We start from the raw sequence: 23312 nt of genomic DNA on the forward strand, positions 1-23312 counted from the left end.
CTTTACCTGGTGCTTTATTGTTTTTTTTCAGGCTCTGAATAGATTCCTTAACTTCTCCAGTGATAACCGGGTCCATGTTGATCTGTAGATCTTTTTCCATCTATGTCAGCTGTTTCACTGAAGAGTGGTTATCTTCAATAATGTAGTTTAGTGTGTTCTTGAGTAAAAATTAAATCTGGTTTTACAGGGAGATCACTCATCTGTCTATAGTCGCCTCACCTGTTAGACTGTTTTCATGTCTTTTTTTTTTTTTTTTTTTTTTTTTTTTTTTTTTTTTAGTGGTTGTCTCAGTGTCAATTATTTCTTTCAGCCTTGTTGACTTAATATCCAGGACTTTTTTCCTTATTTTTTTATTTTCTTTGATGATTTTACATGCTGTTTCTAAAATGCTTTTTTCTTCAGTCTGGGTCCTAATGGCTTCTCGGGCTTCTCTCTTCACCACTGGAAGGTCCTGTCGTCAAGTCAAATTCCTGGTGTGTGTAAACATACTTGGTAATAAAGCTCTTTCTGACTTCTTACAGTGCTTTTTTTTTCCTTTATGTTTTTTCAGTGATAAAAGTCTCTGTTCAAACTTTGCATTGTAAAATGTCTCAGGCTACTCGTTCTCTGAATAGGGAATGAAATGCTGGGTAGCTGTGACGCAGTGGGAACACCCCTTTGTTGTGCCAATTGTCTGAAACATTAATGGAATCATGCCAATTCATTGGCTGATGGTGCGGGTGCTACCTGATGTCACCACATCGCCAAATCTAATAGAGCGCTATCTGCTCCTCAGATTTCCTGATGAAAAAGTCCTGTCGGCAGTGCGAGAAGTTTGGCAGTTAACACGGCATCTCATTCCCTATTCAGAGAACATGGGTTACATGAGTAACCCAAGACGTTCTTTTTCATAGGCTCACTCAACGCTGCATAGCTATGAGGCAACGGGAACGATATACCACCCTGCCTAGCTAAGCGCTGCCATATCAGGCCAAACTATAAAACCTGATAAAAGTATGAGGAGAGGACCATCCTGCTGGCACACAAATATCCTCCGGGGAACTCCTCTAAAAAGAGCTTAAGAGGAGGCAACACTCCTGGTAGAATGAGCTTGAATGACTAGTGGTGAAGAGAGACCTCACACCACATAATCAAGTGAGATGGCATCCCTCATTCAATGAGACAATGAGAAATACTACGTTTTGATGCAGCGAGCTCTCTGCAGCCGGCACCAAAACACACCAACAATTGGGAGGACCTGTGCCACTGGCGAGAGTGGTACACATAATGCTTCAAAGCTCAAAAAGGGCAGAACAGGTGAAGACAGCAAAAGGAGTGAAGCATGACCACCTGTGAGTGAAATGATGTGGAGCGAAAGAACCTTGGGGACATAACCGGGTCTGGGCTGTAGGAAGGAACACCGACAGGGCTCACTGGCCTCAAACGATGCCTACCTAGGGGGACTTTGTCCACATTTCTACGAGCAGCAATAGCTGCGATATAAACTCTCAAGGTGGTAGCAACTGCTCCAGCTCCAAACTTCTCCTGCACCACTGAACCAATCGGACAGCTGGCTGGGTCTACTGCATGAGCAAACACCACGGCTCAAATACCTTCCATTTGGAAGAATAAAGCCTCCTAGTAGAAAGAGTCCTAGCATTATCAATGGTCTTCTGAATGTCCGCAGGAAGACCAGAGGTTACTGCCGATCAGTCACACACATAACTTCCATATCTCAGGCCGAGGGTGCCAGATTCTGCCTTGGAGTTGAGACAGCAGGTCTTTCCTGATTGGAATCTCCTATTGGGTGTGCTCTAGAAGGAAGACTAGCTCCAAAAACCACGTCTGGGACAGCCAGAACAGGGCTATCAACGGGAGGCTGAAGAAGCCGGGATTCACATCTGAAGGAGGGACCTCCACTATCACACCCTTGAGGAGGAATGAGGAGACTACCGGCTGCAGAACAGAGGACTCTTAATGTGCAGTTTACCGCAGTTAGATGAACTCTGTCGAAACAGAGTGGGTTGTGACAAAACTGAAGTGTGTAGCCGAATTGGAATGTGGGGAGAATTCACAGCGACACTCCTGGCATTTGCAGTATTCACTGTATATTTGATCAAATGGGTCATATACATAATATTTGCACTTTGCTCATACCCTCTACTATTTTGTATATATGTACGTTACTGTGAATGTTGATTGTGCATAATTCTTTACCAGAATTCTGTATTTTGTTTGTGCAGGGAGTATCTTGCTGTCAATGAAGGTTATTCAAGCTTTAAAAGCCCAGTTTCCAAATTTCCAAAAAGGACATAGGCCTACCTACCTTTTTCACTTCACTCATTAAAAGCATACTTGCTGTATTAAAATAGCGTGTGGTCTGTTTTTGTTTATATTGAGACTCTGTAGTTCCTCAATCGACTCTTTGTGACGTTTCACAAGTCAGTGAGCAACAGAAAGAACGTTCTATTTCGTCTTACAGTGAGGCCACGCCCATCGGGAATCCTCATCGCTCCTGATTGGTCGATGGGCGCTGTTGAACTTGTTCTAGCTGTAACGTCACACGCGAGGTTATATAGTAATTTAGGATCAAGGAACGGAACGTGTTTTGTCTCGGATAACAGGTGGCATGGAACTGTCTGATAAGTACTGCCAGGGTGCCAGAGTTGACGTGTCAAGGTAAGTTAGACTAGGTTTTACTTAATTCCTTATGTAAAATTATTTTGCATGACAAATAAACAGTTAGAAATGCACAAGTAGTGTACATTTTTTAATTTAGGTCTAATAAAGCACAACATAATTGAAATACTCTGGCTCTGCAAAAAGGTTCAAACTTGTAAACTTGCTTGTTTTCCTCATGAATTCAATAAACAGTAGTTTATTATAAGTAGTTTGTCAGTAACTAAACTGTCAGTGCTGTTGAGCAGACAAGCACAGCCTTGGACTTGTACCTTTGGTAGTGTTTTTAAGAGACATGTAGTGCAAAGTTTTTGCAATTATTCATAAAGGCTCAGTTTAAGAAATGCTTACTGAGCAACTAATTTTCCCTCCCTTTCCTTTTTTGTTCATTGACCCCTTCCATCTTCCTCATACTAAACAGAGCTCTGTCACATGGGTAATGTGTAATAAATTGATTTATCATCTGTTTGTACTCAAATATATGTTTGTAAGGTATCACAAATCACGCTTATCGGCTGCATTCATGATGATATACAAGACCAAGTTTGGGTAATGTCTCAATAAGAAGTCTGTAATTTAATTTGTATATAAAAATGACTTCTGTGTTGTTGTTGTTGTTATTATTATTAGTTGATGTTGTTTTGTTGTTATTCCTCCTCTGCTAAATGCATAAATGTAATTATTGAAGATTCAGTGTTTATACACAAATAATTCACAACAACAACAATTTGTTATTATTAATTATATTTGATGATTTATTATTGTTATTATTGGATAGTCGATGTTTATTAAATTATGTAAAACAACAATAATAGTTTACTTATTAGGACTACTAATAATGTTTATTAAACATCGTTGTTATTTTATTTTTAATTTAGTTTTTCACGTTTTAGAATCATTTTGAAGTAATTAAAAGTACGAAATAAAACATCATGCAATAAAAATGAATGAATGAAACAAACTAAAACTATCTTTTATTTGAGCCCCCCTCCCCCAAGTATGCTGGGTACAAGTTGATTGCTTTTTTCTTAACCTACTAACCGTCTATTTCATATTTTTTTTAATTAATTCCTAAAGAATTAAAAATTCAATCTGGATCATATGTTTTGATACAGTGTCTCCACATCCATGGCCACTGATCCCATGACAGAAGAAATACTGAGAGATGACTTGCGGTTTTACTTCATGAGCCCTTGTGAGAAGTACAAAACCCGGCGACAGTTACCATGGAAATTAGCAGTGCAAATTTTTAAAATTTTCATGATTACACTTCAGGTATTTATTGGGCTATATGTTTGCTTAAAGCTGAAGTATGCAACTGTGGTTTGGTTTTAAAAAAATACTTTTGTAGCCCAGCTTAATATGCAAAGACTGCTAAGTGTGATTTCCTGTTAAAAAAAAGTGTCTCTTTGGTGTTATCAAAACGTGTTTCTGTTTGTTTGAGAAACCCAACAAGCTTAGGTGGCTCAACCACTCAATTGTGGGGGGCGGGGTTTGTTTGACCAATGGAAGGCAGGGGGAGTGGCCAGGAAACCTGTTTGAACACAGTTACTATTATGTTTTATTTGGTGACTAGTGGGGCAGAAATTACACATTTCAGCTTCATATGTAAACCCTTTCTGACGACTTGAAAGATTTGTAATTATGTGATCATAATTGAATTTTCTAAAAGCTACAGTACACACAAAGCCATAATGTTCCACCAGCCAGGCTGAAAACATCTGTTTTTTTTGTTTTTCAAAGCTTATATTGTTTGGACTGAATAACCAGCTTGTGGTGTCCTACAAGGAGGAGAACCTCATGGCCTTTAAGAGTTTGTTTCTGAAGGGCTACAGTGGTGTGGATGAGGATGACTACAGCATTGCTGTCTACACCAAACAGAGTGTATATGATAGTTTACGCTATGTTATAGATCAGGTTTGTATTCGTTTTATATTTATCTTGATTTTTGTTCTCCGCAACTTTTTCCTCCTCTGTTACTTTATTAGCATTACTTATGTTACAGGCAATTTTGTTGATCTTATACTGACACCTAGTGGTGTGGATGAAGCATCAAATGAAAGCAAAAGGTTTCAGTTGTCTTTGTTTCAAGCCTTTTTGTGTGAGAGAAAATGCCTACTAATAGGAAGGTTATTCTAATAAAGCAAATCATATTTATCTGGTCATGTGATTTCAAAATGTCTACGCCCATAAGGCGACCCTCTCCATGTGAGTGATTTATGAACATATTTATCAAACGTGCTACTCTTTTCTTTATGTGAAGAAATAAAGTTAAAACTTGTTTACTATAATATTTATTTATGTGTTCAACAGTATTCTCTGTTAGGAAACCTGTCTGTAGGTCCTGTTAGTTACGCCGAAGAGAATGAAACGTTTCTGCCCTTGATCATCTGTAAGAAGAGCTACAAGAAAGGCAGCGTTGAACCATCTGAGGAAGCTTACGATGTTGATGCCGAGCTTGAAACAGGTTACATATTTTCAGAAAATGTGAATATCTACTATAAATCATATTGTATTGCCTAAACTGAACTGTTTTTGTCCTTCCAGTTTGCTTGAGTCTTGATCCAGAGTCCACTAAAACATGGAGAAAGAACAACATTTCATTTTTTGAGCTGGATTTTTATAGGTTTGTAAACCTAAATTATATAACCAAAAGATTTAAACAATTCTCTTAATTTTCACATAATGCTAGTAATGTTTTGTTTGAAGTACAGGCTTGTCGATATTGAGATCACTTTCGCGCTCAAAGGAATCAATTTGCAAACTGTTCGTTCTCGTGAGCTGCCGGACTGTTATTCATTTTTTGTAAAGGTAAGGTCCATTTTTGGGGATAAAAATCAATTTACATCCATTTTAGCTTGTATTACTGAATAAATCAATTTAGATTTTTTGCAGATTCGCTTTGATAACAGTTGTCATAGCGGGAAGGTGAAATTGACCCTTGATTTTGACGCTGTTAGTAGTGTGTGCAGAAACTGGAAGATTTCAGGAACTGGTATGTGGAAAAAATCATCAACTACAATGAATGCCTATGGCCAATGATTAATTGTAATAAGTTTTTAATGTTATGACGAAGGCACGTGAAATTGAGATGGTTTGTTATTGTCTTTTTCAGCACAGAAAAACACTCACTACCTCCTGATCTTTGATGGCTTCGTTATTGTAGTGTGTCTGATCTCTGCAGTGCTCTGCACACGTTCCATTATACTTGCTGTGAGGTTACTTCAGGTAAACCTGCTTTAAATTCTGTCAATATCACAGATGTGTTTTTAAAATCTACATCAGCTATTTTTGATGTTCTGGCATAGTGACTCAATGTGAACTCATGCCGTTCTGATAATTTTGTGGCCTGTCAGTGTTTCCTTCATGTGACACTTCCTCTCTCTGCAGCGGTTTTCTAGCTTCTGTCTTGAGAATTATAACCAGAAAGTGTGTGAAGATGATCAGAGGGAGTTCTTGAATGGCTGGTACATCTTGGTGATCATCAGTGATGTTTTGGCCATCATTGGATCCATCCTAAAAATGGAAATACAGGCTAAGGTGCTTTTCTTTTTATGAATTAGATATACTCACACAATCTGAAAATTTGCAGAGGAAATTGTAGTTCCTTAAATGTAAAAAAAATGGTGATTGTAACGTTATTAGTTGGTCTATGAGAGAAATCCCTCCCATTCATATTAATTAAAACATTTAATTTTTTTTTAATTCCCAATATAATGGTGATTCTCATTATATATGCATATTTTAGTTAGTGCTGTCAAACAGTTAATCACATCCAAAATAAGTTTTTGTTTATATAATATATGTGTATACTTGTGTATATTTATGTATATATAAATACAAACACATGCATGTATAAATTTAAAAAATATATGTTATGTTTGTATATTAAATATATTTATATATACAAAACTTTTAGAATATAAATATATAAATGCATATGCATGTAAACATTTTCAAAATATATACTGAATGTGTGTGTATTTATATATACACAATAAATATACACAGTGCACATGTAAACACAAACTTATTTTGGATACGATTAATCGTTTGACAGCACTCATTTTATTTAATTCAACATATTATATTAATAGCATATATTAAACTTTATTTACTCTATTTTTATTTAAATTTTGTTTATTGTTTAAAATAATTTATTGTGAAGTAATTGTGGAGGGAAAATATACTTAATTTTCACAAAAAGTCGATTGATTTTGAATGTGAAATATTTCATTTTAATTTTTTGAGAGAAATTGTGCTTGATTTTAACGGATATAATTTTATATTTGGGGGAAATATTATCATTTTTAATTAATTAATTAAAATTGTATTCATGAATTTGTCCTTATTTTTGGTAAGGTAATCGAATGTAGTTAAATAGAGGTAAAATGTGCTTAATTTGAATTAAAATCATCAGATTTGACATTCTAAAGATAGTTGGAAACAAACACTTTATACAGTTAAATATTTTTGTTATGTGTGTATTTATTTATTATATTAGTGTTTTTATTTTGTTCATTTAGTTTTTTTGATAAGGTAATCTAAATTTGGAAGGAGAATGTGCTTAATTGTGTTGAGTTTAATTATTTTATTTATGTTAGTGTTTTTGTTTTGTTTATTTAAATTTATTTTTTGGTGGGAACGTGCTTAATTTTCATGAATTTTTTTTATCTGAGTTTATAAAGTTAGGTGGAAACATATTATAAAATGTAATTATTTATTGTCATGTATTAATTATGATAGTGTTTTTATTTCTTTCAATTATTTTTGAAAGGTAATTTAAATTTGGAGTAAAATATACTCAAATTATTTGATTTTAGTTTCTAAAGTTCACAGTTCATGTTCTTTTAAACAGCAGTTTTTCATGGCATTACGCAACTCTCTTACAGATACACACTCAGTAGTCTTTAGACTTTGGGTCTGTGCTGTAGGGTGATTTAAGGCATGGCAATTAAACCATTTTATGTAATGTTTACTTTGCACTCACATGGAAGAACGAGTTTGGCCTACATTCAAAACACTAATAAACTTCCTTTCTCCTCACAGAGCTTGAATAACTATGATGTCTGCAGCATCTTCCTGGGAACATCAACTCTAATGGTCTGGGTGGGCGTCATAAGGTATCTGGGATACTTTGAAAAATACAATGTAAGTTAAAATGCACAAAATCACATTAGGAACATTAAAGTAAATGTTCAGCAAGTTGGCCAAAGTGAAGCACGTGCGTTTTATTGACCACTAGTCATATAACAGTATTAGCTGCTTAAAAACTAATCATTTATTAGGGCCCTGAAATATTTTTATGACAACACAGGTGCTTATCCTCACTATGCGAGCAGCCTTACCAAAGGTTTTGCGCTTCTGCTGCTGCGCAGGAATGATCTACCTCGGCTACACCTTCTGTGGATGGATTGTTCTGGGACCCTACCATGAGAAGGTAAATAAAGTTCTCAAAAAGAAATAAACAAACAAACCCACTGGGTAAATGTTTGTGGTTTGTATTATATACTATTGAAATATGGATGCACTGCAACATACTTCCTTGTTTTAATTTTGTAGTCTTTCTTATGTACAGTAGATGGCAGTATATGTTCACTTATATTTTAAAGAAGCCATCTATTGACTAAACAGAATAGAATGGAGTAGAAAAGAATAAAATACAATATAATGAATAGAATATAATAGAACAATGGTACCTTTTGTATTTTAAAATAAAAATTATATGTGTGTGTGTGTGTGTGTGTATATATATATATATATATACACACACAGTGCCCTCCATAAGTATTGGAACAGTAAAGACAAAATTGCTCTGTTGTCTGTGGAGTCCAGACATTTACAAATATGATTAAAAGATGAATATGAGACAAAACTACAGAATGTCACATTTTATTATTAGCCGTTTCAACACATACATGCTTTACCAAATAAAAAAGAACAGCACTTTTAGAGTTCATCCCACTCATTGATGTAAGCATAAGTATTGGGACAGTTGAACATAAGGCAGATATAAAAGATTAAAAGCTATTATTTAGATGCAGATCCCTTACGCACAATCACAGCAGTGAGTCTGTGACCCATAGACATCACCAGACTCTTGGTCTCATCCTTTGAAATACTTTTCCCAGCCTTTAATGCAGCCAATTCCAGTTGTTGCTTGTTTTGGGAAGTTTCTGCCTTTACTCTACTCTCTAGCTGGTGAAATTCATGTTCAATCTGATTTAAATCTGGAGATTGACTTGGGCAGTCTAAGACTTTCCATTTCTTTGCTCTTATAAATTCCTTGACTGAACTGGCAGGGTGTTTTGGGTCATTGTCCTGATGAAATATGAAGCACTTCCCAATGAATCTGGTGGTATTTTCTTGAATATTGGTAGGCAAGATGGTTTTGTACCCTTCCAAATTCATTCTGCTACTGTCATCATACATTAAGTCATCAGTAAAGTTGAGAGGGCCTGATCCAGAGACAGCCATGCATGCCCATGCCATGACACCACCCCCACCATGCTTTACAGATGAGGCCGTATGCTTGGGATCATTTGCAGTTCAGTTTTTTTTTCCACATTTTTGCTTTCCCATCACTTAGATAAAGGTTCATCTTTGTCTCATCGGTCCATAAACACAGCTCCAAAACTCTTCTGGCTCACATTTGTGCTTTTTTGCAATCTCTAATCTTGCCTTTCTATTTTTGGTGCTGGTCAGAGGTTTGCATCTTGCTGTGTAGCATCTGTAATTCTGTCAAAGTCTCCTGAGGACAGTAGATTGTCAGAGCATCACCCCAGCTTTCTGGAAGTTGTTGGTGATTTTACAGACACATCTTTTAGGATTAATTTTCACAGCTTTTATGATTTGTCTGTCATCAACTACTGTTGTTTTCTCAGCCGATCAGGTCGTTGTTGGTTGCTGGTGGTTTCCAAACTCTTGATTTCTCCATGCCCTTTGCTTTTGCTAGAGCTCTAACTGACTTCCTCTTTTCTTTTAGCATCCAAATTGCTTGCTTCTCTCTCAAAGTCAGCTCCCTCGTCTTCATCCTGGCTTGTGTGTGTCATCATCGAATGCAATATTCAGAATGCAGAAGTAATGGATATAACTGATACGACACATTCCCTGCTTTTAATATCTGAAGAATTAATGCAACAGGACACAGCTGATCACTTAGAAAGACCTGTGAGGCAACTTCCAATACTTATGCTCACATCAGATAGAGGGATGAAACTCTAAAAGTGCTGAACTTCTTAGCTGCTAAAACATCTATGTGTTGAATCACCCAATAATAAAATGTGACATTCTGTAGTTTTGTCTCATATTCATCTTTTAATCATATTTGTAAATGTCTTGACTCCACAGCCAACAGAGCAATTTTGTCTTTACTGTTCCAATACTTATGGAGGGCACTGTATATATATATATATATATATATATATATATATATATATATACATACATACATACATACATACATACACACACACACACACACACACACACACACACACACACACACACACACACGTATTACATGTTATATTTTGTATAATTTTATAGATATATACCACTCAATATATATTAATTTGATATACTATATATAATACATAAAATGAACAAGTTTTACACATTTTTTTTAATATCATTTATAAACATTTATATAAAAAATTTACATCTATCTATCTATCTATCTATCTAATCTGTATACATATTTGCACACACACATAATTGTATAAAGAGTTTTTATGAATAAATAATGTATTTTTATATTGCTAGCTGTCAGTATTTCACGCTAGTCTCATGCACACTTTCTCCTGTTTTCTCCCATGCATTCACCAATTGTATGCGGGTCAGTTTGAAGGTCTGAGTCGTGTGGCAGAGTGCCTCTTCTCCCTAGTCAATGGGGACGACATGTTCCCTACATTTGCAGAGTTTAAGCAAAAGAACACAATGGTGTGGCTGTTCAGCCGAGCTTATCTCTACTCGTTCATCTCGCTCTTCATCTACATGGTGCTCAGTCTCTTCATCGCCCTCATCACAGACACTTATGAGACCATCAAGGTACTATCAGCTTAACCTACTGTGACTAGTATTTCTTCATGGTTTAGTGGTTAGCACACGTTCCAACACATTGGACTGCAATGCTTACGTGGATGCAAGTTTGAAGCGGCTTGCAAGCATCTCGAACTCTTGCTATCCCCCTTCATCCTATTATATCCTATTATATTCCTTCCACTATCCCACTATAAAAATAATAATAAAAAAATAAAAAACTGGCAAAAAGTGCAATGGTAATAAATACATTTAGTTATTATCGAATTTAGGGTTTGTAGGAAGCGGCCTTATTAGTGAAATAATAGAGCAAATGAGTGTCTATGACTCTGCCTTTTCCTTTTTCTTTTTGTTTTAGTTTTGTTTTGTTCTGTTTTTTTGTTTGTTTTGCTTTGCCTTTGGTTTATTTTAAAAAAAAATTTGTGGGAGTTTTTTTTTGGGGGGGGGGGGGGGGGGGGGGTAGTTTAGTTTTGTTCTGTTTTTTGTTTGTATTTTGTTTGTGCTTTTTGCTTTTTGAAGAATTAATAATAAAATTAATATAAAATAAATAAATTGAGTCAGGACAACATCAGAGTGAGTAAATGGTGGCATAGTTTTCATTTCTAGATGAACTTTCCTTGCAGGTTGAATTAAATTCAAGGAATAAAGAACTGTACTATAATGTACTTGTTTTTAGCGCTTCATAATCATATAAACTTCTCCTTTTTGTCTAGGGTTACCAAACGACAGGCTTCCCCATGACAGAGCTCAGGCGGTTTCTGATGGGGCAGAAAGAGGGTTTCCCCCTCCAGGGGCAGGAGGGGGTCGGCACAGAGTGTGGTGAAGCCGAGTCCATCCACCCTTCAGTTATGCTGTGTTGCTGCAAAAGGTATATAATTGTAGACATCAGCTGCAGGGCAGCAGTGTTTCCTCAGAGCTGAGGTCAGCCCACTATGGCATGAGAAATGGAATTAGTGGTGGGAGAGAAAGACAGACACACCCAGCTAAGTGCTGATTACAGAGAAATGTTCTCTGTGGAAAAAATAAAAATCGAAGGCTTCCCCTTGCCTTGTAGGAACGATAAACAAACGAAAGTTTAGAAAAGAAAAAGTTGCCCCCATAATGATGCCCATTATTGTTCTGAGCTTCTTCTTTTTTCCCTCTGGGGAATATTGCCAGAGCTTTTTGTCTTGTAAGTTTCTAGATGTTTTGGGTTGCAAAGCGAGAAAACATGAAACTGAACTCCGAATGGAGGACTCATTGTTTGCTTGAGTGTCAGATGAGATGGAAAGCCCGGCTATAATTTGATGCTGCGACTAAATATCAGGTTAAAAGCCACTTATGCTGCACTGACTGGATTTCAGCATGATATTACAGTACTTTGGGATTAAATTGGGTTTTACAAGAATCTTCCATCATCTCTTCAGATTAGATCAACTGGTGTTCCTGCTCAACAGGTGGACCAGAATTATATTTCATTATCTTTTCATCTGGCAGAAAGAGGAACGTGTTATTCCTGGTTGACTGATCTAATTATTATTATTATTATTTTTTGAAAGATGCTCACCAAGACTGCATTTATATTATCAAAAATATAAAGGCTTGGAATAAAAACATACATTTTTTTTACATATTATTAGAATTTAATGTTTTAAGATATTTATAAATGCAATTTATTTTTGCATTTTTTGTAACAACTTTAATCAATTTAATTTAACCCCAAACTATAGAATATAAATATATTTTTTCGTAACAAAAAGACTTACAGTGACAGTTCGATATAAGGAATTTACCTAATTTGCAACGAAACTAACCTGCAAATTTTTTAGGACTCAAAAATGGAGTTTGTTTAGGAATCTTTAGTTTCACTTCCTTTTGGAAACTGCAACCAACCACATTTATATAAAGGCTGAAAGCTGTGCAACCAAAATCTGGGCTGAAAAACCATCAGAACTTAAAATTGTACTGTAAATTGGTTCAAAGACAACAGAAACTGTTTCTAAGGCTGGTTTCAGATCATCCATGCACAAATATACGAAATGCCAACTCCCAATATACCTAATTTGTGCTCTTTCTGCAGGGTTCCCAAAGACGACACCATCATTCTCATCAGTTGACCGTTGCGACTGATTCAATGTTGAATATACTGAAAACTGCTATGGATTTGCAGCTTAATAAGGGGAAAGATTATGTGAACATGTTTACCGCTCCATGTACATGGTTCATGTACTACACAGGAAGCAAGATCTTCCTGTGAACATGCCAATTTCATTAGGAACCAGTAAGAACTACATTAGCAAACGGATAAATGCCAAATCATATCTGCCAAAGTGCACTACAATGCAATTAAGAGCAAAAAATGAAGCATTTTGTGGGTCAAATGGCAACCGCAGATGATGTTGGATGCATTTTGATGTGCAATCTGTAAAATTATCCCTGTTTAATGTTGGGCAGTAGAGGAAATATCTTTTATGATATTATTTATGTTGATTGTCTGCTTATGTTTTACATTAGAGAGTCGCTTCAAATTACACATTTGTGTTGATTTTTAAATCAGCCCTTTGGCATGTTTCCTCAAAGGTGTTTAGAAATATTTCAAAGATAAAGTGTCTTAATATTGTGCTTCAAATATGTGAAGTGTGTAAGGAATGACTGTAATGTTTATGTGCAACAGCGGAGTTCTAAGAATGCATAGTTCACTCAGCCAAGGCAACTTTTGTCTTGGTGGAGATGATCATGATGTGAATCACGGCTCATTATCATCATCATCCCACAATTAACAGGGAAGGCAGACAAGTTCCTACGTGACTTGCTTAGTAAGCAATTGCTCACTGGGAGAAAGACCTTTGGTGAGGGAGTGGAAGATAATAAAAGTATTTTGTATTTGCAAACTAAGAGGCCCTTTGTGTGTGTGCTTTTCTTTTTTGGGTTGCTTTGTTATTCAAAGCATTAAAATGAAATATCATGCACTCTAGAAACTTGGTGACAATAGGGGTTGTTAAAAGAGAGAGTTTTGCAAAAGGTGCTTTCTTAACCTCAATAACCAATTAAATCAGAAGTGCTTGTTTTTAGAATGACGGCTTCACTTCTTGTTTCTGGAAGAAATGAAACTCAATCCTGAAATCTGTAATTTACCTGGTCTACCTGCCCCAACACTGATTTACTTTTATTTTATTGTTTGTGGCTACAATTAAACTTTTTTTCTTTTCAGACCATCATTTACATTTATATTTACAACCACAAACCAGACATGCTGAACACATCTCTTTATGAATATGGTTTGTCGGCTACAGTATACTATAAGGAAACATGTAAATGTTTTGATTAAGAAGTTAGGATTTTGTGTGTGTGTGTATGTCAATTTTTTTTTTTTTTTTTTTTTTTTTTTTGTGTGTGTGAAACTTTTTGTGTTTTTGACTCCCTGGAAGAAGATATTTTATATCTCAATGGGACTATCCTGGTAAAATAACGGCAACAAAAATTGGTCAATTTTCATACCCTCGATGTAGAAATATGTTCTTTGTGACAGTTTAAATATTAAATGTTCAACAACTAAGTCCAATATTGAGGAGCCTATATATTTAGGAGAATAAATCTCAATGTATTATTGATCAAAATCTCCATATTCGTTCATATTCACTCCATATTCATGTTTAATGTTGTGAATCCTCCTTTACCTCACACACCTGAGTAAAAAGGTGTAACTTTACGAAATAGACGCTGACAAAGAAAAGCCACTCGTATTATCTACCAATGACACAACCTGACTTTGTTTGAACCTTAAACTGTTTTCTTAAACACTTAATTACCTGAGTTACACAATAGAAGCCCAATAGAAACCTCACATATATTCCAATGGTTTCCTTTAAAATACCATTTTAAACCATTAGCTTTTTCCATTACAAAATTACTTTTTGTAGTGTGTTTTGGGCATTTTCCCAATAGGATTTAACACCAATAGAATCCATCACATACCAGTAGACACCATTAGTTTCCATTAAAACCAATACAATTCCCATTATAACCTTAAATCCATTACATTTTCTATTGTGTTTTGGGCAGGGTTCTATTGTTTTTTTTTTCAGCAGGATTGTTCGGCTCATGGTGAGATGAACTGCAAATCTTTGCCTTAACTTTAAGTTTTTATTTTTCGGAACAATTGAAAGCAGCAGCACAGGCTCGGTGACCACGCCCACAATGACAGTCTGTCCCTCCCGCTCTCCTCCCTAAATCTCTCAAGATCAAACTCCTTCAGATACTTGACTCGGAGTCAGAGTCGCCTTGTGTTTCTGGAGTCACGCCGGATTTGCGCGATACTTTGGACTGCTAATGGAGAGTGAACTGAGCACCTGACGAGTCTGTCAATGGTAAGAGAGCTTTATATACGTTACTGTACGAGTTGCATACATTTGCTCTGGTTTCTAAGGGGATAATATCGCCAAAACTTGATTTCACGTGAGATTTTGAGTGATTTGTTTTGAAAGTTAATTCAGACTAAATTAGACACTACACTACAGTTGAAAACCAACATTTGAAGACAAAATGTGATTGAAATGGCAATAAAACCTTTAATAAACTGTTTAAAAATGAATAAAATGCCACAGTACAAATTTAACATTTTAACTCAAAATGTATCCTTTAAAATAAAATGCATGTAATTTTATTCTAAAACACTGCAACAATGTTTTAGGTGTAAAAAGCATAAACTATTTTACCTAAGTGTAAAATATGTGTACTTCTGGTAAAATATATATTTTTAATGCAGAAAGGGCAATTATTATAACATTTATTTGGATTTTATTTAGAAAGTCAGTCTATCCGTTATTAATTATGTACATTTGAGTGTTTAAGTTGCATTCTTTGTTGTTTAGTTTATTGCATTTTGTGATGTATGTTACCATGGTGGCGTTTTTGTCTTTTTGAATTATGGGTTTTCAGATAAATGACATGGAAAAACAAACTGAAATAATTGAAGCTTTATAGTCCCAGACAATACACTTATGTGTTGTTTTCTTTCCAGTCATAGTGGTTTTTGTTCAAAGATGGCCAGGTCTAACGTTTGCCACCATGATCAGCCCATGGGCTTTTTCTACAACAACAGCAACATAACCTCAGATGAATGGGACCAAACGCAGCTCATCCTGGTTCAGGTCGCTGGATCCATCTGCTGTTGCTTCATCCTTGTGGCCAATGCCATGATCATTGCGGCGGTGGTGACAAATAGAAGGTTTCACTACCCCTTCTACTATCTCCTCGCCAACCTTGCCGCCTCAGACTTTCTCGCCGGGATCGCTTACGTGTATCTCATGTTCAATACAGGGAAAATATCTCGCGATCTCACTGTTCAAGGCTACTTCTTTCGGCAGGGTTTGCTGGACACAAGTCTCTCTGCATCCCTAACTAACCTCCTGGTAATTGCCCTCGAGCGCTACATCTCCATCATGAACTGGAAAGTTCACAGTAACCTCACCAAACGTCGGGTGACCCTGTTGATTGCCCTTGTGTGGGGTATATCGCTATTCATGGGGGCCGTTCCTAGTTTGGGCTGGAACTGTATCTGCACTCTGGACCTGTGCTCTAAACTGGCACCCATCTTTAGCCGGAGCTACCTGATCTTCTGGTCTGTGTCCAACCTGGTGCTCTTCCTCATCATGGTGGGCGTATACTTGAGGATTTACATCTATGTGATGAGAAAGACTGTTGTCCTGAAGGCAAACACTACTGGATCTATAAATCGAAAGAGGACGCCTGTCAAGCTCATCAAAACTGTGATGACCGTACTTGGTAAGTTCTGGACATGTTCCTTTAGCTCTGGTCTTGCACAACGGCTAGTTCACCCCAAAAAATTAAATGTTCATGTAGTTCCAGACCTGTATCAATTTCTTTCTTTGTAACACAAAGAAGATATTTTGAAAGTCAATAGAGTCAGGGTAGCCCCATATTGAATTTTTGACAGGAAAAAAAAAAGAAAATAATTGAAGTAAAGTGCTTTCAATGGATTGTACTGTTGTTTAACATCATACCGATTGTTCAGCTAATGAAACATCTTTCTGGGGATAAAAAAACTTTCTGTATCCAAGAACTACATAAAACTGTGAAAATGATGTGATCTAGGACCTTTATACAATGCGTGCCATTGTAAAGATTGTAGTCTTTCCCTCAGAGTCTCATTTTCGCATTAAATTCAATATGGTGTCTAGCCTCATTAAGGGTTGTTGTGGTTTTGGACCCCATTGGCTTTCATTGTATGGATATAAACCGTTAAAGCATTCATCAAAATATATTCCGTGTTACACAGAAGAACAGAATGCATACTGGATTGTTGTGATGCATTGAAATATTGGCAACGGCAAATACTTATTTTTTGGTTTCAGCCCACCACAAGTATTTCAGCCAAAACCAAAAATTCATTGTTTTTGGCAATTCCTGTTATACCTGTGAACTGAAATTTCTGCAGTGGAAAATACTTGACCGAAATGGCCAAAAACAATGAATATTTTGGCAGTTTCAGACTTTCAGTTGCAGAAATTTTGGTGCATCACCACAAACTGAAACTGAAACAGTGACATTTGATACAAGCTTCTTCAAGGATGTGAGCATGTCAGCTGTGTGGTTTAGTAGCAATATGTCAAATTTGTTCAACTGAAACATCGAAAGGCACCTTGTTTCTGAAGACCTTCACTACAACTACTTAAATTTATCACCAGAAAACACAACTAATTAAATTTGGGCAGTTGGATAATATTCATTGTGGGTCATCACTACTGGTGACATAATGTGGAGTAAATTATTACAAAATTTTCTTTCCTTTTTTTTGGTGAACTGTCTCTTACTATAACAATACTAGATTACTATAAGCAGCCTGACAAAATGGGAAGTGAATTTATTGCACAAATGCAGCACATTGAACCACCACAGGCATTCCAGATTGTGATATGTATCGGACTGTATCATCACTCCTCAGTCACTCAAAGTTCAATGGCAGTTACAGGATATGTTGGTTTATAGTTTTCCCACAAGCTTCCATAGCTCTGATGAGCTGTTCAAAGTCCACGCCTTTAGTCTGTAAGCATGATAAACGCTCCCAGACTGCTGAATATGTTAATTGAGCACTCGATGAGGCTTGTGGGGTCTCAAATGTTTCTTGCCAAACTTGAAACCCACTCGAGTGTGGGTGATATGGGACAGGGTGGGTAAATATTTCTGCAGATTTATTACAGTCATGACAAATATTTAGATTGGAAGGATGTATTTTTTTGGTGATGTTAAACCTGATTGAGATGTAGACGAGAAGCTGAAGAGTTCACATAACAACATGAGATACAAGAGTTAACAATGAAACACAAAACGCCAAACCTCCCACCCTTGCATCAGCTGATTGCTATCAGAAGTTCAAAGGTTGAATTTCTTTTGCCTTTTGTCTTTGTATTGTATTATGAATCGCATGTTCAGACAATCTACCAGAGGTTTTGTCTGCAAACCAATGATACATAAGAGTGTGTGTGTGTCATAAAGGGAAGGAAACATATTTTAAAATTTAAAGGAAAATACATTTGTATTTGTATTTATGATGGTTTTATGTGATTCTAAAAACATACCATTTTTAGGAAAAGTTTACATTTAATTACTCTAAAAATGTCATGTGGTGTAACTATGAAGAAACAAGTAGTAATATATTTTTATCACACCTTGAAGTGTACACATCTTCATTATTTTATAAAAGGTTTTAATGTAATTTTAGTTCAATCATATTTTAATATCATATCATAAATTAATTAATAACTAGTTACTTCTCACAGTTGCACCACATGACATTTTATAACCTGAACTAACATTCTAATATTTTAAGAAATTTTAAATATCTTAAGAGACTTTAAAATATCTTAAAATATTTAAAACATTAAAATATCTCATGATTTTGAGTTGAATTAAAAATAAATAAAATTAATTGGCAGTGAAGCATCTTAATAATAAAAGATTGTGAGAATTTCTTTATTATTATTATTAGAACAATTTCTGATATTTTATTACTTTTTGAATTTATAGGCAAGTTTGACTTAATTCAAAAATTGCAAGTATGCTTTTTATTGGAAATGATGTATTCAATTCAACATTTCATATGTATCTTTTAATAAGCCTTATATCATTGACATTAACATATTTTTCAAGAATAGCTGTTTATAGACCCTGTTGAAAACCACCAGCTAGACAAGCACCAAACCAGCACTCACCATCACGAAAGCTGGTTTAAGAGAAATTCAGTAATTATGTCAGACCATGTTGCAGAGGAGAAAAGCTGGTTTTATACCAGTTTTTAGGAGTATCTATTACTGCTTCAAGTTGCAGATAGGGTCAAAGTGGAGGAGTCGTCTGTTCCCTGTACAACAGGCTTCCTCCAGGCCTGTATAATTATCTTACACAAGGTCGCTCTTTACACTGCCTGGCATCTGAATCAAACCACCAGCATGAGTGGCCTGTGGCCTTGGAGAAAAAGAGCATGAAACTCATGCTAGATGCATGTCTGTCTTTCATGCCAATTGCTCATATGTGTGAAAATATGTTTTTGGTCAGACCAGATGATTTTGTTTTCAGGAGTGATTGTTTTTGAAGATAAAGAGAATGTGTCTGGGAGACTTTCTACAGTATAATAAAGATACGTGCAGATTCACAGCCCAGTACTCCTCAGTTATTTCTTGAACAAACTGCAGATAAAAGCAGACGCCTGGGTTTCAGAAGTACGCGGCATTCTTTCTTTGTTGTCTTGTGGCATGTTTGGAGGTAAAAGTTACAATCCGTTGCACAACTCATCTTTTGAGAAATTCTTTGTTTAAAAACAGACAAGAACCCACACCAGTGAAACAGTACATGCTTTCTTTGTTGTAAATATTAACTTCACATGTGCATAAATGGTTATTTTCTGTCAAGTCTAGATAGATCTAAATTACAAGCGTCACAGGATAATTTAATGTAACCCCCCCCCCCCCACGCATTACCCCAAGAAACTCACAAAACCTTTGCATTCCCCAAGAAAATTGCACTCATTCACAAAACCATTGCGTTTCCCAACTTTGCGTTCACACACTAAACTTTTGTGTTTCTTAAGAAACTTTGCTCTTGCTCTCGAAACTTTGTTCCCACAAGGAACTTTGTGTTCTATCACAAATCCTTTGCATTCGCTAAGAAATTTTGCACTCACTTGCAAAAACCTTTACATTCCTCTGAGAAACAGATTGCAAAATGCTCAAAAGTTTTGCAAGCGAACACTACTTAAATGACTTAGGATTGGTTGTTGCTTAACTTTGCGTAACATTTCGTAACTGCGACTGTATTTTTTTAAACAAATTACGGGTATTTATTTCTTTTTTTAATTGTTTATGCCTGAATGTTGTTCCATCTGTTGCAGTGTTGCCATTATATGGTCCATTACAAAATTAAAAAACTTTCAAGGTCTTCTTTTAAAATAGTTGTGGCCCCTTTGAGGCTCTGAGGCCCCTCTCACCGCTGCTGTTTGTTATGCCATGTAATAAATGCATATATGCAAAGGGCTTTTACAACACTGTGCACATCTGCAGAAAACATGGTGCTCCGACACAACTATTTAATACGATTAAAGGGAAAGAGTGTTCTCTTAAAAGGCGAACTTAGTAGAAACCACAGAGAAACCCCCGTTTGATGAGGTTTAGTCATAACCTCAGTATGTCCTTCTCTAGTAAGCATTTCTGGTGCCAAATAGACACATTTATCACACTTTTAACCTTACGAAACACTTTTAACGTGTATCATGTTTTACAGTAAAATATCTAAACTTCTTTAAAACAAGTTTTAGAAACAATCAAATTTGTCAGTATTTCTTAAGAATTTTTTTTAATGTTTTTTAATGTTAAAAATATATTTATTTTTTGTTGTGAAACAGGAGGTGGGTTTTGTGCGGTTCTTTTAGGAGAACTCCGGCATCTGAAAACAACCATCTCCTTTGTTCATTTTAATGCTTATGAGTGTTTTCTAATCTTGAAAGACGTGCCGGTACATGTTCTTCACCTGAGATCCGTCCTGTTTGTCCGAGCTTGTTTTGCGGTGCAGGCAGGATTTCATTTCAATTTGAAAGAATTAAGGGGAACTGTGACTAAAAGCAGCTTTGTTGCTGTGAGTCACTCTATCAAGGCTTAAAAAAAAGGGTTATTGAACATGTTGGGGCAGAAATGCATTCTCTAAGTGTGTCTAACAAAAATCACTCCAGCATCTACAGCAGTGCACAATGCAATATGTGTTAAAGGTTAATCTTAGAGGTGCAGCAAGTCATGTTTTTTTGTGAGATGAGACATTGTGGAACCTGCTTGCCACTGGGAACCAATGGAAACTTTCTCTGTTTTCATTTCCTTTAAAAAAAAAAAAAAGTATATAATATCAGCACCTTGTTTCATAATCTTGAACACAAGGCTATATAACATTATGTATATATTTATATGTACACACAAACATGTTTAAATAAACATAAAAATGTGTGTAATGTATGTGCACGTTTATAAATTTTTATAAGTATACTTTTTAATGATGAATGAAAATTAAATCTAAGCCTAATTATATACAATATATAATTTAAACAATAACATATAATGAAGTGTTTAAATTGGGGGGGGGGGGTTATGTTTTTTAATATACAGTATATGAAAAGAGAAAAAAAAAACTCTTAAGTGTGTATATATTAGTCAAAATGAGTTCGTTAGCACTTTCAATTTTCCGATGCAAAAAAGATACTTTTTGAGCAAAAAAGCTCCACTTAATTCCATTTTTCTTTTTTTTTTTAAGTAGTTGCTAATTTTATTTTTATTTAAATTTGTATTTATATATTTGTAAATATAAAACCATATTAAACGTGTAACATGTATGTGACACACATCCAAATATATATGGTTTTATCATTAAAAACAATTAAACCTAAATGTTTGTTTGTCACTTTAGGAGCGTTTGTGATCTGTTGGACTCCTGGACTTGTGGTTCTGCTTCTGGATGGACTCAAGTGCGAACAATGCGACGTCCTGAAATTCAAACGCTGGCTGCTGCTCCTCGCCGTCCTTAACTCCGTCATAAACCCGATCATCTACTCCTACAGAGACGAGGAAATGTGGACCACCATCAAGAACCTGATGCGTTGTGTTTGCAGCGGGACGAGGCGGCAGAGGTCGTCCAAGGCCAACATTCAACGCGGTTCTGGTCGGGAAACAACCAGTAGCCTGAGAGAGAATACTGCAGAGGACAGCAAGGTCTCCACACAGGAGATGCTGAAGTCTTGAAGGTGGGCCGGACTCGTTTTTGACTCTGTGAAGACTATTTTTATCACCTTGCTGTGCCATTGCTCCTGAACTTTCCTGAGGTCTCAGAGACGAAAAGTTAGAGCAGAACTCAAAAGGAGTTTAATGACAGTACAAAGCAATGCACTCATTTTGACCATTTTCAGTGGTAGTCGCCCACATTAACGCCTGTGTGCAGCATGTCTGAGCATGTGCACTACCCACAAACAACATCTCCCACAGCTCTACACTTGTAAAGTTTCACTTTACCTCATTAATTCAGCTTTTGACCATTTCTCAAGATACGAAACGGATTTCATTAATATACTGTACTGTCATAAAATCTGTGAGAATCTCTTAATTATTTTCTAAGTATACTGTACTGTTTAAAATGAGTCTTTGACTTTTTTTTCAAATCTTAAAATGGATTTATGTAGTATGTAGACTCGATGTACATATTAATGTAAGCATTTCAGAGATTTCATAGTCTTCATGTGTGAGAATAATTTTACTGTGTATAGTCGAATATAAGATTTAAATATTATAATTATGTATTACATGATTAAGTGGTCAATTATACCCATGTAAATACATATTGGTAATTTTTTTTTGTGGTTTCATGTGTAAAAGATTCCCATTATTCAATATTACACAATTCAAATTCTATAAACTGTAGCTTATTTCATATATAGCCTACACACACACACACACACACGTTGGTTTTTGTGGTTTATGGGGACTCTCCATAGGCGTAATGGTTTTTATACTGAACAAACTGTGTGTGCTATTGCCCTACACCAACCCTACACCTAAACTTAGCCCTCACAGGAGACTTTGTGCGTTTTTAGATTTTCAAAAAACACCATTTAGTATGTTTTTTTAAAGCCTTTTGAATTACGGGGACATAGGCAGTGTCCTCATAAACCACCTTCATATTGTAATACCTCTGTCATACCCATGTCATTATACAAATTTGTGTCCCCATAAACCACATAAACATGCACACACACACACACACTCACACACACACACATATATACCAATGCACTCACTCACTGTGAGGGGGAGAAAGGAAAACAAAAAAATTCTCTAAATATGACAAATTAATTGGTCAGGTGCGTTTCCGCTACAGCGTCAAATCTGCGCTCAGTGGCGCTTATCAAATTGTCAAAGTGTCAAATGTATGGCAGAGCACGCCTCTAAAAACAGTGTTTACACCCTGTTTGTGTTTCATCTTCCTCTTTTCACAGCGATTGGTTGTCGCCCGGCTTTTTTCGCTCGATATTTGTATATAGTGGAGGAATGCCCAAACATTTTGTCGCTCTCATTAGGTGTGTTCGACTTGAA

General features: G+C 35.9%; 2 protein-coding genes across 4 annotated transcripts; both read left to right on the forward strand.

Moving 5' to 3' along the window:
* Window positions 1-2401: 2401 nt before the first annotated feature.
* Window positions 2402-13248, forward strand: LOC306867536 (mucolipin-2-like). 3 transcript variants are annotated; one of them, XM_079413252.1, is made up of 14 exons: window positions 2402-2658; window positions 3774-3933; window positions 4402-4575; window positions 4972-5125; window positions 5206-5284; window positions 5373-5469; window positions 5554-5653; window positions 5774-5886; window positions 6049-6198; window positions 7708-7809; window positions 7976-8098; window positions 10501-10707; window positions 11412-11566; window positions 12758-13248. In XM_079413252.1, exons 1-14 carry the CDS (start codon window positions 2609-2611, stop codon window positions 12792-12794), a joined length of 1701 nt encoding a protein of 566 aa, XP_079269378.1. In that variant the 5' UTR covers window positions 2402-2608; the 3' UTR covers window positions 12795-13248. The 3 variants fall into 3 exon arrangements, with proteins under 3 accessions (XP_079269378.1, XP_079269379.1, XP_079269380.1); XM_079413253.1 differs by lacking the exon at window positions 10501-10707; XM_079413254.1 differs by lacking the exon at window positions 3774-3933 and having other exon boundaries at window positions 2547-2658.
* A 1686-nt stretch (window positions 13249-14934) lies between these two features.
* Window positions 14935-22630, forward strand: lpar3 (lysophosphatidic acid receptor 3). Its single transcript, XM_079413011.1, has 3 exons — window positions 14935-15044; window positions 15698-16461; window positions 21637-22630. The coding sequence occupies exons 2-3, from the start codon at window positions 15720-15722 to the stop codon at window positions 21966-21968; spliced, it is 1074 nt and encodes a 357-aa protein (XP_079269137.1). The 5' UTR covers window positions 14935-15044; window positions 15698-15719; the 3' UTR covers window positions 21969-22630.
* Window positions 22631-23312: the final 682 nt, after the last annotated feature.

The sequence above is a fragment of the Barbus barbus genome, assembly GCF_936440315.1.
Source record: "Barbus barbus genome assembly, chromosome: 49".
In the NCBI taxonomy this organism is placed as follows: Eukaryota; Metazoa; Chordata; class Actinopteri; order Cypriniformes; family Cyprinidae; genus Barbus; species Barbus barbus.